Source organism: Ochotona princeps, chromosome 10 (assembly GCF_030435755.1).
Source record: "Ochotona princeps isolate mOchPri1 chromosome 10, mOchPri1.hap1, whole genome shotgun sequence".
Lineage (NCBI taxonomy): Eukaryota > Metazoa > Chordata > Mammalia > Lagomorpha > Ochotonidae > Ochotona > Ochotona princeps.
Genome location: NC_080841.1, coordinates 29,956,709 through 29,973,481, shown reverse-complemented (window position 1 = coordinate 29,973,481; position 16,773 = coordinate 29,956,709). Strand labels below are relative to the sequence as shown.

Here is a 16,773-nt window from a genome sequence, read left to right as displayed (position 1 = left end):
GAGGTTAAATAATACATTTACCTTGTTCCAGAATATTATACTGAATCACTTTATAAAACAAGGGGACATTGTTTCCTGACATTTGTCATTAAGGTCAAATATGACCAAGGGGCACATTCTTTTTTTTTATTATTTACTTTATTTTTAAATAATGGTTACATGGTGATCAGGGTAAGAAGGATCAAGGTTTAGGGGAAACTGGGTGAACTCATTGCTTCCAAATTTGCTATTTCTTCTTGTTGTTTCTGGGGAAAGGGGAGAGACAAATGGGAAACCACTCATGACTTTCCACTCATTCCAGTACCCAGGGATGAGGAACCACCACCTTATATCAACTTGGAGTCTCAATGTGTACATATTCTGAGAGTTCTGTTCAAGTAGTTTGGACAGTTTTGAAATGCTGCCGAGTTCACTGATTCAAGCGTGGTGTCACCCTCCCAATGTCCATTGGCTCCATTCACCATGATTTTTTGCTGTCATTGTTTGTTTAGGGTAGTTATCCAGTTTGTTCTGTTCTCCTTCTTCTTATACAGCACCAAATGTGCTGCCATATTCTCATTTTACAACAGGGCCTGTGTCCATTGCTCCACGTTTTTCATTAAATAGGACATGTTCTTGTAGCCAAGTCCAAGTACCCAAGCCAGGTGTCCCAAGCATTGCTGGATTTCCCCTTCCCCCAGGCTCACAAATCTGACACTCACCTAGTAGGCGGACCCTGATATTCAGTCCAGGTGATCCAAGCTCCACTGGATCCCCCGACCCTGGAACTCATGGACAAGGCTCACATTCTGAAGTTCTTCACAGAGCACAGTGAATTTCATGCAGCATAGCACTCTAAAATCTGTGCCTTCATAATATGAAGGAAAATGCTAAAGCAAGTTCTACTAATAAAATAGTCAGTCTGACCGCCAAACCAACACATTGGCGAGCATACTCAGAACATTTTATGTTTAACAAACATTGTAACTTTTTCAAAGAAAGTTAATTTGACCACCTTAAGGAATGTAGAAGCAAATGGTGGTTTTAGTAAAATCCAGATGAAATCTTTCCAGACTTCCAAAACCAACGATCATAATCAGATTATATAATTTGTACAAAGCATAGAGTCTGTGAGGCTGGCATTGTGGCACAGCACATAAAGCTGCTGTCTGTGACACTGGCACCCCATATGGGTGGTCAATTAGTCCCAGCTGCTCTACTTCAAATGGACTGGGGAAAAGCAGTGAAAGGTGACCGAGTTCTGGATACTGACTTTGGCCTGGCCCAGTGCAGGCCACTGTAACCATCTGGGGCATAAACCAGTAAATGTAAGATCTCTCTCTCACTGATTTTCTCTTTCTCCTCCTCCCACCTCCTCTCCCGCATCCCTTTAGTTTTCACTTTCAAATGAAAAAAAAAAATTAAAAGGTCCTAGAGTGATGGCTTAGTAACTAAATTCTCACCTTGCAAGCACTAACATCCCACATGGGTGCCTGTTTGTATTTTGGCTGCTTCACTTTTCATCCAGCTCCCTACCCATGACCTGGGAAGGCATCACAGGATGGCCCAAAGCCTTGGGACTCTGCACCCACACAGGAGACCTGGAAGAAGCTCTTGGCTTTTGGCTTCAGATTGGCTTAGCTCTGGCTGTTGCAGCCACTTGGGGATTGGACCAACAGTTGGAAGATCTTTCTCTTTCTCTCCTTCTCTCTGTACATATTCCTTTTCAATTAAAAATAAATATATATTTTTTAAAGCAAAGGCTCTGAGTTGAGGCAGAAAAGACCCGTGTGGTCTCAATACTCCTTTTTCCTCTTTCAGAGGTCAAATTAGTGACACCTTCCCAATTCTTCCCTCCAGGTTGATAAAAGTGTGTACATTTATCAAAAATAATAAGAAAGAACACATCACATATTTGTTCAAACCATGTGTCAGTAGTTGCTTTATTTCAGAAACAATGCCAGCAGGATTAAGTACAGGTAGCAAGCAACAACAACAAAAGCAAAAGAGAATAGATGGAACAAAAATGGAGAAATGGGGGGATTACTACTTGATGCCAGGTACTCTGTTAAGGGCAAGATAGCTGCTGTTTCTTTCATTTTTTACAGGCTGAGAGAGAGAAAGACTAAATATTTACCTAAAATCGCAAATCTAGTCAACAGTACAGCCAGGATGCAAAGATGTTCCAAAGCTCATGGTGTCACTGTGTCACCATGTCACTGTGTCACGTTAAGCAGTGAGGAAAACAGAGATGACTGACAAAAGAAAGTAAAGATTATAAAGTCACACCAATCACTGCTTTGAGAGGGAGGCTGTATTTATCTACCCTTGAGAAAAACTCTGCTTTTACATTTGTATTTTATATCCATTTACAAAACCCCAGGCAACTCTAAGTTGAGTAAGTGGACACTTATGCCTTTAGATTGATCTAATTATGGTATGCGCTGCCTTTTGCAGGATCGTCTCAAGAAGATTCTGAAAAACATTGCCTACATGGCACACAATTGTAATACAATGAAGCTCCTTTACATTTTTTAAGAAAATGGATTTTTACGTATTAAATAAAGTATAAAGCAACTAAACTCCAAACCAGAAGCACATTTATGAAAGAGGAATTCACTGTCAAATGTTGCTATTTCTCTATAATAAACAAGTTCCACTTGGGCCATAGAGTTTGAAGAGGGATCTCTGTTGCCTTCACAGAGCTCTCTGCCCAGTAACTTTTTACAGGAATGGAAATGCCCCATATCTGTGCTGTTCAAAATGGTAGCCACTAATCCCATTTAGCTCTGTCTGCTGACAGTGGTTGGTGTGACTGAAGAACTACATTTTTAATGTTAGTGGATTCTACCGAATAGCAAAGGTTTATAGAAGGCAGTTTATTCCTTCTTGCAAAAGTTACCTGCCGAGCAGCCCTAGAGAAGTAATGATTTATGTCAGCAAATAAAGACAAATGATTATTTCATTACTGCTAAAAGAAAGAGTCAGACAGAACAGATCTGTACAATTGAGATATGTTTCTCTTTCTGTATTAATACAGAAGCCAGGCCTGTGCATCTGCAAAAGTACTTGTGTTCTTCTACGCTGCAGAAAATACAGCAGTTACTCAGACAATACTACTCATCTAAGCCAACAATTGGCCTGTGGTCAGCCCACGTTAATATATAAATGTTTCTCTATTGGTTACTCAATACCATGTCAACTAGTTCCATAACGTTATAAATTATTATTGATGTTATGTCGGGGCTTTTAATTGATCGGGATAATACTCTGCCAGCACTACCTTCAAACCAGAGATGGTCTCCCCAAGAAACCGTTGAACTTATCTGGACAATAAGATGCTGGACATTATGCTTGGTAGATGCTTACAATGAAAGAATCTCAACTGAATTTGAACTGTGGTAATGCAGCAAGGTGCAGGAATCCACCATGGGGTGGGGGAGTTGGGGAGGAGTGGGCAGAATCCCAGTGCCTATAAAACTGTCACATAATGCAATGTAATCAATAAAAATATATATAAAAATGTCTCTCTTGTTCACATCACTTTCATACCCTGATGTCCGGGTTCATGTTCACAGTTTTAACCTCTATGTCTAACACCTAACAGTAAGTACACATAAGGCACTTAGTATAGTAAGTGAACAATTAACCAATTAACCAACACTTTCCCCTTCACTGCTGCATTTGGGTAAAGCAGAGATTCTGGATTCTGTGCCAACACAAGGCCATGTCATGCTGATAATAAAGTATTCAGAATGACGCAGAAGAGAGGACAGGGTGGGTGACCATAGGCCAGACACAATGAAGTAACACACCTTGGGAAATGGTACTCGGGGTCTACTCCTACTCCTAGATGTTGTGATACAACGTGAGTGAAAGGATAAGAGTTCAAGTGGTAGAGTTTATCTCTTTTAATATCCTCCCCTAAAATTCTAATTCTTTATATTTAAAGACAAAGAGGCTCCTTTACAGAAATTAATGTCCTAAGGAGAAACACAAACAAACCTCTGAGAAGTCAGAAAATAGAAGAGGAAAGAACAGAAATATAGTCACAGAGTATAGGGTAGCAAAGGCAATGCTTAGTTTACCTTTAACAGCCTAAGCTAATGCTGGGGGGCAGGGTGTCCACAGTCCCCTGTACACCAAGCATTCTTCATCCTGTGTGGCTCTAGATCTTCCAGGGTGCACAATAAACATTCAAAGTGACCTGCTGTCTGTGCAATCACTTGCAGAAAAATAAAATGCATTTGGCAAGTCCCCAAGAACATCACAGATTCCCTATCATGATGGTGAGTCTGTGGCTCTGCCAAGTATCATTTATGGAAACCTTTGTGGCCATTGAGAGCATTTCTTTGCAACACTAAATTAAAAGTATAGTTTAGATTAGAAATCTGGTATGCTATTTTTGGATGGAGAACTCCTTACTAATTGCACAATAATACCATTACCCTCTCACTTCAATATGCCAATAAGAAGATCCCAAATGAATAATCCAATAAACCCACATGGAATGTGACTGACTCCTTAAAGGCCTTTTCCAGATCTCTGTAGGAGAAAAAACAGATCACTACCATACAGCCCTTCAGGTAATCGGACTGCGACTGCATTTAGGATACAGAATTAGGAAAGTCTTTCTCTCCTGACCACCCTAATGACCCTCTCCTCTAGCAATCTACCCCTTCTTAAATATGCTTTTATTTTTTAAAGCCTTCCCCTTAAAATTTTCTGCAAACTTTCATGTCCCTTTATTAACTTTTAGTTATCCTGTAAGTGCTGCTTCAGTTCTATTCTTCTCAGCTAGATGGTTCCTGACCTCACCCACCTAGAGGGAACTTACCAGGATCCTGCTACCTTGTGCTTGTGAAGTTTTTTATTGCCTCTACCACAGAGAAATGTTTTCTTTTTTATATCATTCTACTTACATCTCAACCTCCCAGGAATTCTGATGATAAGCTAAGTTTAGGACTTGCTGGTATAAAATTTGTCTTGAGGAAGGTATCATGGTGTGGTAGATTAGGGGAACACTGTGACACTTGCATCCCATATTCCAATACAGTTTCCTGCTACTGTACCTGGGAAGGCAGTGAATGATGGCCCAAGTAGTTGGATCCATGCCACTGAATCTGGAGACTTGGATGAAGTTCTGGCTTCTTGACTTTAGCCTGGCACAGTTTGGGCTGCTGTGGGCAACTGGGGAGTGAACTACTAGACAGATCTCTCTTTTCCTCCCCCCTTTCTTTTCACTCTGCCTTTCAAATGAATGACTGAATGGATGAATGGACGAATAAAGAAATAAACAAATCTAATAAAAGGGAACATACCTCTCAGTAGGGAGAAACACCCATCTTTTCATTTGTTGGTGTTCTCAATTAGTCAGTTAATGGCTGAGCAATGGGTATGAGGACATCAATCTATAAACAAAAAGCCTAAAACTCTAAGATGAAATATAACCTGCTAATTATGCCAGGGCATACTAAATGTGACCTTCTCCATTATCTTGATTTTATACACCAGAAGATTAAAACAGAATTTCAAAAAGCAAAATACAAAAAAAAAATCAAACACAGGTGACTGAAATAATGAAACTTATAGAAAAATCTGTTAGCTCGTTGAAAATTAAGAAAGGATGAAATTGGGCCCTGCGGCGTGGCCTAGCGGCTAAAGTCCTCGCCTTGAACGCTCCGGGATCCCATATGGGCGCCGGTTCTAATCCTGGCAGCCACACTTCCCATCCAGCTCCCGGCTTGTGGCCTGGGAAAGCAGTCGAGGACAGCCCAAAGCTTTGGGACCCTGCACCCGCGTGGGAGACCTGGAAGAGGTTCCAGGTTCCCGGCATCGGATCGGCGCGCATCGTGGGCCTGTTGCGGCTCACTTGGGGAGTGAATCATTGAACGGAAGATCTTCCTCTCTGTCTCTCCTCCTCTCTGTATATCTGACTTTGTAATAAACTGAATAAATCTTAAAAAAAAAAGAAAGGATGAAATTGAGCCTACTATATTACAGAAAGTAGAGAAAAAGGATCATGGCAATATCAATAACAGAAGTGGCAAACAGGCTAGGTGAAAGTTTTCTTTCATTTTCATTGACCTTATAAATGGCAGTGAGAACTGGGAGCACTTCAATCCTTGATCTCTACACTTCTAGTGTCATCAACCTTTAAGATGACTGCTAAAGTAATGAGATCACAATCCACCTTATGCAGTAATTGAATAACACTACATTATGTTTTAATATTATCAATAAAAAAGGCTTCACGGAAGTTCACATACAATAAAACACAATTTAAGAAAATAAAAGGATTTAGCGAGCTAATGTGCCTGGAAGAGACTGGTCAGTATGACCTTTTGATATTACCTAGGATAATAGGCACAAAAGACAGTGAAGCATCATACAACATACTCATCTTCAGAACTTCTTTTTGAGAACATCTCATGTGGACTCCTTCAAACTGTCCTGCTCTCATGCATACAGTGTCTCTAGCCATATATACATTGGTGTCTGTGGATCGCTTGCTGATTAGGAAAAGGGACTTAGAAAATTTGGTTACAGCACAACTTTTAAGGACCCTCACTCTTTCACTGTTACTGTCCCTCTCCAGTCCCATCTGGAGGTTCAAAGCCTCACCTCTGTTTACTTAGTACCCTTTTCCTGTCTTCTTCGTTTTAATGGATGACACTTCCTTCTACCTAAGTAGTTGCTCAAGCTAGGAAACTGAAAGTCATTATGGTCCACTATAGCCTCCCATCATGGTCCACCAGCCAGACCCAATTCCTTAGCAAATCCTGGAGATTCTACCTCCTAAATCTCTCCAGAAGGCTTTAATTCTAAATCCTGATCCAAACTGCCATCATTTCTCCTTGGAAGGTCTGCAAAAAAAGCCTTTTCATGATCTTCCTATCCACAAAAGTCCTGACTCAGAACAATCACCTCCCTACAAATCCAAGTGATTGATCCTTCTAAAATATAAACTTTGCCACACCTCTTTTCTGCTTAAAAATCTATAATACTGTATCAATGAGCATGGCATATCCAAAACAAGAAAAATTAATAACAAATGTTGGCAAGGATGTGGAAACACTGCAAGTTGTAGGTGGAGATAAGAATGTAAATGGTGCAACCACTACAAAAAACATTAGGGCAGTTCCTCAAAATTAAAAAACAGAATTGCCACATGACCCAGGAATTCTATTTCAGGTTTGAGCTTTCCCCCAAAAACTGAAAGTTGGGACTTGAACAGGTATTCTCATAGCCACATTCACATCAGTGTTATTCCCCACAGTCCAAAGGTGTAAGTATCTTTCAAGGGATGAATGGATAAAATATATATGTATTAAGACATGGTATCTATGTATTAAGACAATAAGTAAAATAAGCCACTCAAGGACAAATACTATTGGATTTCACTTACATGAGGTTCCTAGAACAGTCAAACTCAAGGAGACAGAAAGTAGAATGGTGGTTACCAGGAGCTGAGAGAGGGGAGAATGGAGAGTTATTGTTTAATGGGTAGATAGCTTCACTTTGGACTGAAAAGTTTTGCACATAGATGGTAATGATGATGGTTTTAACAATACGAATGTGCTAAATTTCACCAAACTTCATACATAAAAATTGTAAATTTTACTTTACATACATTTTACCACAATAAAAAAAAACCCACATGTGCAACAAAACCTGTAATGGCTTCCCAGTGGAATCGGAATAAATAATAAATAAGAGCTCCTTAATGTAATTTCCAATGCCCTTTAGGATTTGGTTTCACTGTTCTTGCTACTCTCTCTTCTCCCAGGGTCTAGTTCTACTGAATTATGCTGCAGTTGGGCTCATAATGCCTAGTGAGTCTTTGAAAAACTGTTCCCACTATCTGTAGGACAACCCCTCCATTTCTCTCCATCCCTGTGTATGCCTTCATGGTAGTATTATGACAATACTGTAGCTGCCTGATTGCTTTCCTGTCACCCTTCTTAGAAGCTTGTACCTTGTCAAAGCTGAAAAACTCTCAATTTGTTTGGAACCTAACAGCATAATAACTTGAAAAACATGAGCATCTATAATTCAACAAAAGCCTTTACACTGTTGTGTGTCGATTCCCTTTCAAATAGCATACCCTTATTCTAGAAGGTTATTTTAGCTTTTCATCATTCTTTCAGTCTAGGTAACATCAAAGGATATATTCTCCAGGGAAAAGCGTATGAATCAAAGTTTACACACAATATAAAGTAAGTTTACCATGATTGCTGCAGCTCCTTGGACCCAAGGATGGACATGCATGCCTATCCACTTGTTTTTTTTTTTTAATGTTTTTCATCCATTTGTTTTTAATGCCATCCTATTGAAGTGGACACAGAGCTCTCATTCCTTTCAAATTTGGTCAATGAGAAATACTAAGTAATAATCTTGAAAATCTTGGCACAATCTGCCATACTGAAAGAACTAGTTATTTTCTTAGTTTTAATGCCTTGTGAATTTTTCAAAGAGGAGTAAACATTGAAATGTAGTCTTCTCTTGTAATCTGTATCCATATAATTTATGATTAAAAAAGAATCTATACTTATGATTATATATATATAACACATATATATAACACACATATGTATATATAAGCTTTTTCCACAGTTTAATTCAAGATGCAGCATAATTTTGTCAGGGCATTTCTTGGAAGAAACTATGGTGAATTAGGAAACTTCTTATCATAGATCTATAACTAAAAGGCTCTGGAACTCAACCTGGCAAATGTGTCCAGAAACTACAAAGAAAGACACAGCATTCTACACCTGATAAAAGAAAAAAAAAACTTTTATCACTTAATCTATTCTGGATCTCTCTCTAAAGTATATTCAGTGAAGGTATATAATGGATCACTACTCACCAATAAGATACAAAGAAGTTCCACAACAGTGACAGGAGTCGCAATAACATGCTAGGCCTAAATTGCCAGACACAAAGAGCTCAAACTATGTCATTTCATTTATAGAAAGTTCTAGGAGCAAGTAAGTCTATAACAGTAGAACTCAAAACAGTAACTGATTCTCGTGAAAGAGAGGGAGTGACTGAGAAGACACATGATGGAACTCTTTGGAGTATAGAAATATCCATCAGATTGAGATACAGACTATACTACTTACATACGTTGTAGTCAAAATTGATTGAAAGTTATACTTCACATCTCTATATTTCCCTGCATGCATAAATTCATTCTAACTTTCAAAACGTTTTCTAATTTTGTTTTTAAAACTCTACTATATAAACAAGTAAAACAGCACATCAAAATATATTAGCAATGTTTACCTGCAGCAAGTGCAACTTAAGCAACTATGGAAAATCACCCGAAAATCACATATACACAAAACCATATGCTGAGGCTGGGATAAAGATCAGCAGTGATAAAGATTTAAAACTGCTTTACAAAACTACTTGTTAATGTTCTGCACTTCAACTTTAGAGATTTCACCTACTATAAAAATAATTGTTGCTTTCACATGATTGCAACATATCAGTTATCCCTGCCACATGAACAGAAATCAAGCACAGTCACTCAGAAGCATGAACAATCAATTGGCTTCAGAAAGGTTGGCCACAACTGATAATAGCAAATAAGGGACTCCTTTCTAAGTAACATTATCACATATATGTTTCCCATGGTATAATAACTACAACTACTAACAATAAAACTTTTTATTAAACTTCATAACTCAAAGTCTATCAGGGATTTCCAACCAGTTTGTAGGCAGACGTGCAGGGAGAAGTTAACTAAGCAGTCAATGGATAAAACAGATCTATTACTTCATTTGCATTTTATAGCTTCCCACAGTTCATAAAATGTGCATTTTTTATGTTCCCTCCCCCCAATATAGTTTGCTCTCTTACTCTCAGGGAAATAAACACCAGCAGTAACATTGCTGTGGAACTAGTAGAATGTGAAAGGCAGCACTCACCTGACACTGGTGAGTTGCACAGGCTGTTGCACCGGCTGATGCTGAAAATGGTCAGGCCACGGATGATGAAGGCAGAAGGATGGAGAGGGCTGAAGACAGCATGTAGCCTGATACACAGGTGAATGGTTTGGACACAGAGATGCAGAATACTCTGAGCGTGGCTGCATGCAACACGAGGCCAAAGCAGAGGGTGCTGCAGGGCCAGCCTCGGGATGGCACTCTTGGTGACTGTTATGGCTAGCCAAAGGATGATGGTATGGGCAATGATGGCAGCACTGGGATAACATCTGAGGCGTTCTTTGGTTGTCTACTGGCAGAAAGGATGACTTAACTGTGCCATTAAGTTGCAGGCATCCATTTGGACTCACTTTTGTTCTTGTTGCTTCTTTGGGTGTGAGCTGCTGGTCTGCAAGGTCTCCATCACAGGGGGTGAGGGGATGAGGGTCGGTAGCACTGGTTGTGATACTGCCGTTGTTCAGAACCACAAAATCATTTCCATCACTCATAGCCATCCTCCAATTTCTTGACTCTAAAAAGGAAATTACATAAATTGTCCAATTATAATCATACAGGAAAATACATCAGAAATGCAAGTAAGATATTTAAAAGTAACTGTTTGTGGGGCTTGCATTGCTACCTACTGAGTTAAACTGCCACCTGTGACACTGTCATTTCATTTGGTCCAAGACCTGGCTGTTTCACAATCCAGTCCCTTGCTAATGTCCCTGGGAAAGCAATGGAAGGTGGCTCAAATGCTCTACCCACGTGGGAGACCCGGAAGAATTTCCTGGCTCCTGGCTTTCCCCTGGCCTAGCCCTGGTCATTGTGGCCTTTTGGGACTGAATCAGTGGATGGAAGATCTGTTTCTCTGTGCTCTCCCCTTCTCTCTATCACTCTGTCTCCCAAACAACTAAACCTTTAGGATAAATAAACAACTAGACAACTACATGTTTAATAAATAAAAGCAGCTGTTTAAAAATGAGTTCTTGCAGGAGTTGTGAGGGGGTGATGGAAACCCAACAGGATCTGTAACAGAACCCACCATACATCTTCTCTCTCCTCCAGCTCCTTCAAGTACCTTGAGAACCCTCTTCTATCCCCATTGGTCGCTTCTGTCCCACCTCACCTCTCCTTCCAGCACCTTTCCTCTTTTTCCTCCCCTGTCCGATAAATTAAGTACTGCTCAAGAACTAAAACTTTATGGAGAGAGAAAATGGGGAGGATACCAGTATTGTAACTTTTCAACAAAAGCATACTCGGGTGTTCTGATTTAGGAGTGATGTTCAAAATGAAGGACACATATTGAAAGCATTTAGTTGCACAGGCTAAATAACTCAAATAAATTTAGGAATGGTTTAGGTCTTAGAAAAATCTCAAAAACATGACTTTTTTTTTTTTTTTTTTTTACAAATTTCGATCATCAAACCAACTTAGGACATAGGTACAATTATTATTTTAATTTGCACATAAGGAAATTTGTGTAGTAATGAATGAAAGCCCTGGAATCACACTGCCTAGATTTATCTGTTATCTTCATGACTTAGAATAATTAATCACACAAACAATCCTTTCTCTCAATTCTTCAAAAATGGGAGATAGTCAGGATTGGTTTCAGCAACAGAAGGTTTGTATAACAAGACTGTTGGATCAAAGATTGGAAAAAAAGCAAATGGAGGAGTTTTATAGAACCTTTTATATCCAGCTAAAGATTTTGAACTTTGTTTCACAGTTAGTACCAACATGAGAAAACTTCTTAAAATTTATCTACTGCTGTACTAAAATTGCATTTTCAGTTTATTTTGTGATTCAATGACAAGCATGTAACAGAAATGCCAAAGTTTCTGCTACTTTTTAATTTTAACTGGTACATAAAAATGTGCATATTTATAGGGTATCCAGTGATGTTCTGATATGCTTATAGATTTTTTAAACGTTCAAATCAGGCTAAACATGTCTGTCTCTTCAAACATTGCTCATTTCTGGAAGGTGAAAAACCTTCAAAGCTTTTCTTGCAGCTTTTAAAAAGAACAGAAAATACATTAGTATTACTAGTATTATTTCTAGTATCCCTACTACATTAAATTAACATAACTTATTTTCCCCAACTAACTACAATTTAGTTACCATTACTTAATTTTCCCCATACTTTTCTTTCTTTTTTAATATTTTTCGATTTTGAATTCTGAATTATGTGGTACAATTTCGTATAGGTTGCGATTTCCGAAAACTCCCACCACCAACAGATTTTCCCCATTTTACTACAATAGTGTAGTCCTTCCTAAGGAATCATAATTCTATTAGTCTCTTATTTAAGTGTACCCAGACATTGCTGGTACAGACAATGTCAGGCAGTCCACCATCCCATTGTCTACATACATCCAACAGTTTCATTGGGAACCCATCTTTCGTCTGAAAGCAGGGATACATGTTTCATTATTCCCTCACATCTGAATATGAGAGACCCCAGTACTCCTTCACTATACATTTCCATAATTGAGAAGCCATGAAACAAGGTCAACAACTGGTATGAGTTAGAACAGCCACAATCACAACAACAACATCCACAACAAATTACAGCACCATGAAAAAAACGCGCCACTGAGTAACCAACACATGAGTGACAAAAAGGAAACACAAAAGTCTCTTGGGAAAAATAATGCCACTGTGTAATCCATGAGCCAGTGATGAATTCGACAAGAGAAAAGGAATTATTTGGAATAAACAAAACTGAAATAAAAAACATCAAAACACATGGGATACAGCCAAAAAAGCAAACAACCAAAAAAAAAAAAAAACCAAAAACCAGTATGAATTGGATTATTGAAGTTACACTTTCCATGATGGTTTCCTTATATAAGAGAGAACATATGGTATTACTTCTTTTGTGATTGACTCATTTCATTGACCATAATGGTCTCTAGTTGGGACTACCTGGTTGTAAATGGTACAATTTCATTCTTAATAGCTGAATAACATTCCATGGAGTAGATGTATCACAGTTTCTTTAACCTCTCTTCTTTGGATGCACATCTGGATTGTTTCCATGTCTTTGCTGTTGTAGATTGTGCTGCTGCAAATACAGGATTACAGATCTCCTTCTCACATGCAGATTTCACTTCTTTTGGGTATATTCCTAGGAGCGGGATGGCTGGGTCATATGGCAGGTTTATTTGCAATTCTCCAAGCACTCTCCATACTGATTTCCACAGTGGTTGTACTAGCCTACACTCCCACCAGCAGTGAAGGAGGATGCCTTTCTCCCCACATCCACGCCAGCAGGTGTTGTTAGCTGAGTTCTGAATATAGGCCATTCTCACTGGAGTTAGGTGGTACCTCAACGTGGTTTTCATTTGTATCTCTGATGGCTAGGGAACCTGAGCATCTTTTCATATGTCTATTAGCCATTTAAACACCATTCTACTCTCAACTTACACAAGATAAAAATTTTGGGGTTTACTTATCAGTGAAATTATATATTACTAATATAGTGACTTCCTGTTCTATGGAACACATATGACTTTCACTTTAAGTTACTTAAATCCCAGAACAAAAACAAAATAAAAAAAATCAATCAGCTGAATTTTTTGATAACCAAGATATCTGACACAAAAGCTTTATCCTCTAAATCAACCAATATGTTAAAAAATTAACAAGCATGATTGAGTTATGCACAAATTATTTTTCTATATTACATTTAACAAGTAATATTGCTTGTGTATCAGAAAAATAGTACTATGGATGACACTTGCTTCAAATGAGAATTTTTTTTCCTTGTTTCTTTTCCTTCCTCAAAGTATTCAGGCCTTCAAAGCAACACATTTACATTCTAAAGCTGCCAATGAAATGTTCATCCAGTCAATAAACAAAAGCAAAACCATATCCTCACTTGCCTAACCCACCACCCTCTGAACATACACACAAAATCTGTGATTTTATAGAAATAAAATGGGTCATTAAAGGCCAGTGGTCTTTTCAACCTACACATGCAAGCAAACAAGCAAAGCAAAGTATCCACCGATGCTTTGGGAATGGCACTCTACTCTAAACAGGCAAACAGCTTTTGAAGACATCTTTCTCTAGTCTTTTCCAATCTCTAGGAGACACAGGGCCAACCCAAAACAACCAACTCTTTTCAGTCTGAGTATATGGTAATCTAACCAACAAACCTGGATTACCCATAAAGAAAATTTCTACACACATTTTTAACCCAATTTATAAACTACTCAAAGGGGGCATTTCTGGGACAGGTGTTGTGATGCCACTTAAGAAGTACAAGTCTCATGGTGCTGTTTTAAGTCCTGGTTACTCCACTTGCAATCCTCTTTCTTTGGGAAGGTAGCAAATCATAGCTCAAGTAGCTGAGTCCCTTCCTGGCTTTTGAACAGAGCCTTGTGCAGCCCTGACTATTCTGGGCATTTAGGAAATGAACTAGCTGTTGGAAGATCTCTGTCTCTCTATGTCTTTCTCCCTTGCAACTAAATGAAGATAAGTAATTTGTTTTTTAAAGGAAGCAGCTAATTGGACAAACGCACCATACGCAGATATCACTGGAAGCATAAGCTCTTGCCAATCCACCTGCAACCCACGTATCTGCCATTCTTCAGCCACATTCTTTCAACTGATAGGACCTGCTGGTCTGAGCAGGAAAATCAGTAACTGCCTGTGCACTTTCCAATACGAAGAAAGAAGGAATGAATATTTCTAGTTTTTACCATCCCAGATAGTGGATCATCTCAGAGTGTATTGTTTCAGTTATTTCATTCAATGCTGCTGACTCTGACCCAGCTGTGTTACCTTAGTGAGAACCACCTAACAACGTAATATTTTTTTAAAGTGAAGCTGAGCTTACATAGAGTGCTGTCAACATCTAACACCCTTCACACTATCCTGAATCACTCCAGACTTAACAATTTCATGTGTTTCTCTAACTTCTAATGAAATTTGATCATTCTTAGGAAAGATAGCTTTTTAAAATCAGAATCGTAACTATCATTCCCTTCCATTTTATTGCAAATCAATGTAGTTACACAAGAGTTAAATATACTCTAGCAGACCAGTAAGAAGCCTAATCACTATTTACAATGTTTTTTCCCCACTGCAATAAAATGCAGTTAAAGTGCCAAACAACTGACTTACAAATGAATTTTTGGAAAACAATCTGTTTTGTAGCTTGGAAACTTCTTGTAATGAAGCAGGAACTAGTGAACAGTAAAAAATAATTTGAATTCTGACTTTGTAGTTAAAACAAATCACATGAGCTTTCTCTGATTTAGTTTCTTTAATTAAAAATTGGGAGCAATCTATTTGACTTCAAGAATAAGCCCTCCCCCCCCCAAAAAAAAAAACATCAAGGTAAATTTAATAGAAAGTCAAACCAGAAAAAAAATTTTAAAGATTTTTTTTTATTGGAAAATCAGATTTACAGAGAGAAAGAGAGGTAGACAGGAAGATCTTCCATCCACTGATTCACTTCCCAGGTAGTCACAATGGCCAGAGCTAAGCTGATCTGAAGCCAGGAGCCAGGAGCCAGATGCTTCTTCCAGGTCTCCCACATAGGTGCAGGGTCCCATGGCTTCGGGTTGTCCTTGTCTGCCTTCCCAGGCAACAAGCAGGCAGCTGGATGGGAAGTGGGACAGCCGGGACATGAACTGGTGCCCATAAGGGATCCCAGTGCATGCAAGGTGAGGATTTCAGCCACTAGAGGCTACTGAGCTGGACCCAAAGCCAGAAAAAATTAAAGACATGGCAGATTATTTATTTCTAAGTGAACCTCAAGAAATCGATGGCAAAATATCAAGAGATAAGTTTGGTGCAAAAACTCCTGGAAATCAAGCATACTGTTTTCAAAGAATGTATTTCATAAGTTTTTTGAAACCTTCTTATATTCATGTAGGGAGGCTTGGGTAAACAGAGTAGTGAAGTTTTAGTCTGAAGTGATGAGTTCAACCTAAGGCTCATACAGAAAATATCTTTTTTTCTTCAGAACTGAAAAATATGAAGAGAAAGAATCAGCCTGAGCCTCTAATGGTAAGAACAGGCATGGATATAAACAGGGTAAGATAATAAAAAGAATTTGTACAACCATGCCTACTGCAGCTCATTTCAAAGCAGCTAACATATGGAATCCACTCAGATGTTCATCAATGGATAACTGGATAAAGAAAACATCACACACACATACACACACACACACACACACACACACACACACACACACACACACACTGGAATACTACTCGGCCATAACAAAGACAGAAATCCTGTTTTTTTGCAACAATATGAATGCAACTGGGAACCATTATGCTAGTAAAATAAGCCAGTTACAAAAAGGCAAATATTATGTTGTTCCTGATCTGTGGTAACTAATACACGGAGTACAAAAAATATAATCTATATGAGCAAAATCGATTTATGAGATTTTCTTTCTATAGATTTTGGCTATACTCTTGAGGAACAGCTTTTTTCCTACTTGCTATTTATTGAATTCCTTAAGCCTGTGTTCTTAAAGCTAAATGAAAGTATGGCATTGTGAAAAAGGAAGGAAGGATGAGCAGGAGGGAGGGTAGGGTGAAAAGTATTACTATGATCCTAAAACTGTATTGTGAAATACATGGATTTGGTTCACCTTATATAAACAATTTAAAATAAAAGATAGTAATAAGGAACTAAACAAGGAGCTCCTGAAAATGAAAATATCCTTTACATATCACAAACTACTGTGACAATATAATAATATGTATTTCTAATTGCAATAATAGAAGTTTAAAATAAGTTTTCTAATATAATGGCTAACTTTAAAAGCCTGCAGAATGTACCTCTACTTTTGAATAAAAGAAGGATTCCCAATGAAACTGTTAAA

General features: G+C 38.4%; 1 protein-coding gene across 9 annotated transcripts in view; it reads right to left on the bottom strand.

The window, feature by feature from the left end:
- Window positions 1-16,773, bottom strand: part of DISP1 (dispatched RND transporter family member 1) — a 174,924-nt gene that overhangs the window by 43,414 nt on the left and 114,737 nt on the right. For 3 of the 9 annotated variants that reach the window (XM_004578617.2, XM_058669206.1, XM_058669207.1), the window contains exon 2: window positions 9,915-10,443. In XM_004578617.2, coding sequence (XP_004578674.2) covers window positions 9,915-10,426 — 512 coding nt within the window. In that variant the 5' untranslated portion in view covers window positions 10,427-10,443. Of the gene's footprint in view, window positions 1-7,387; window positions 7,425-9,914; window positions 10,444-16,773 lie in introns of those variants that run through there. The other 6 variants (XM_058669211.1, XM_058669210.1, XM_058669212.1 and 3 more) reach the window with 3 other exon arrangements.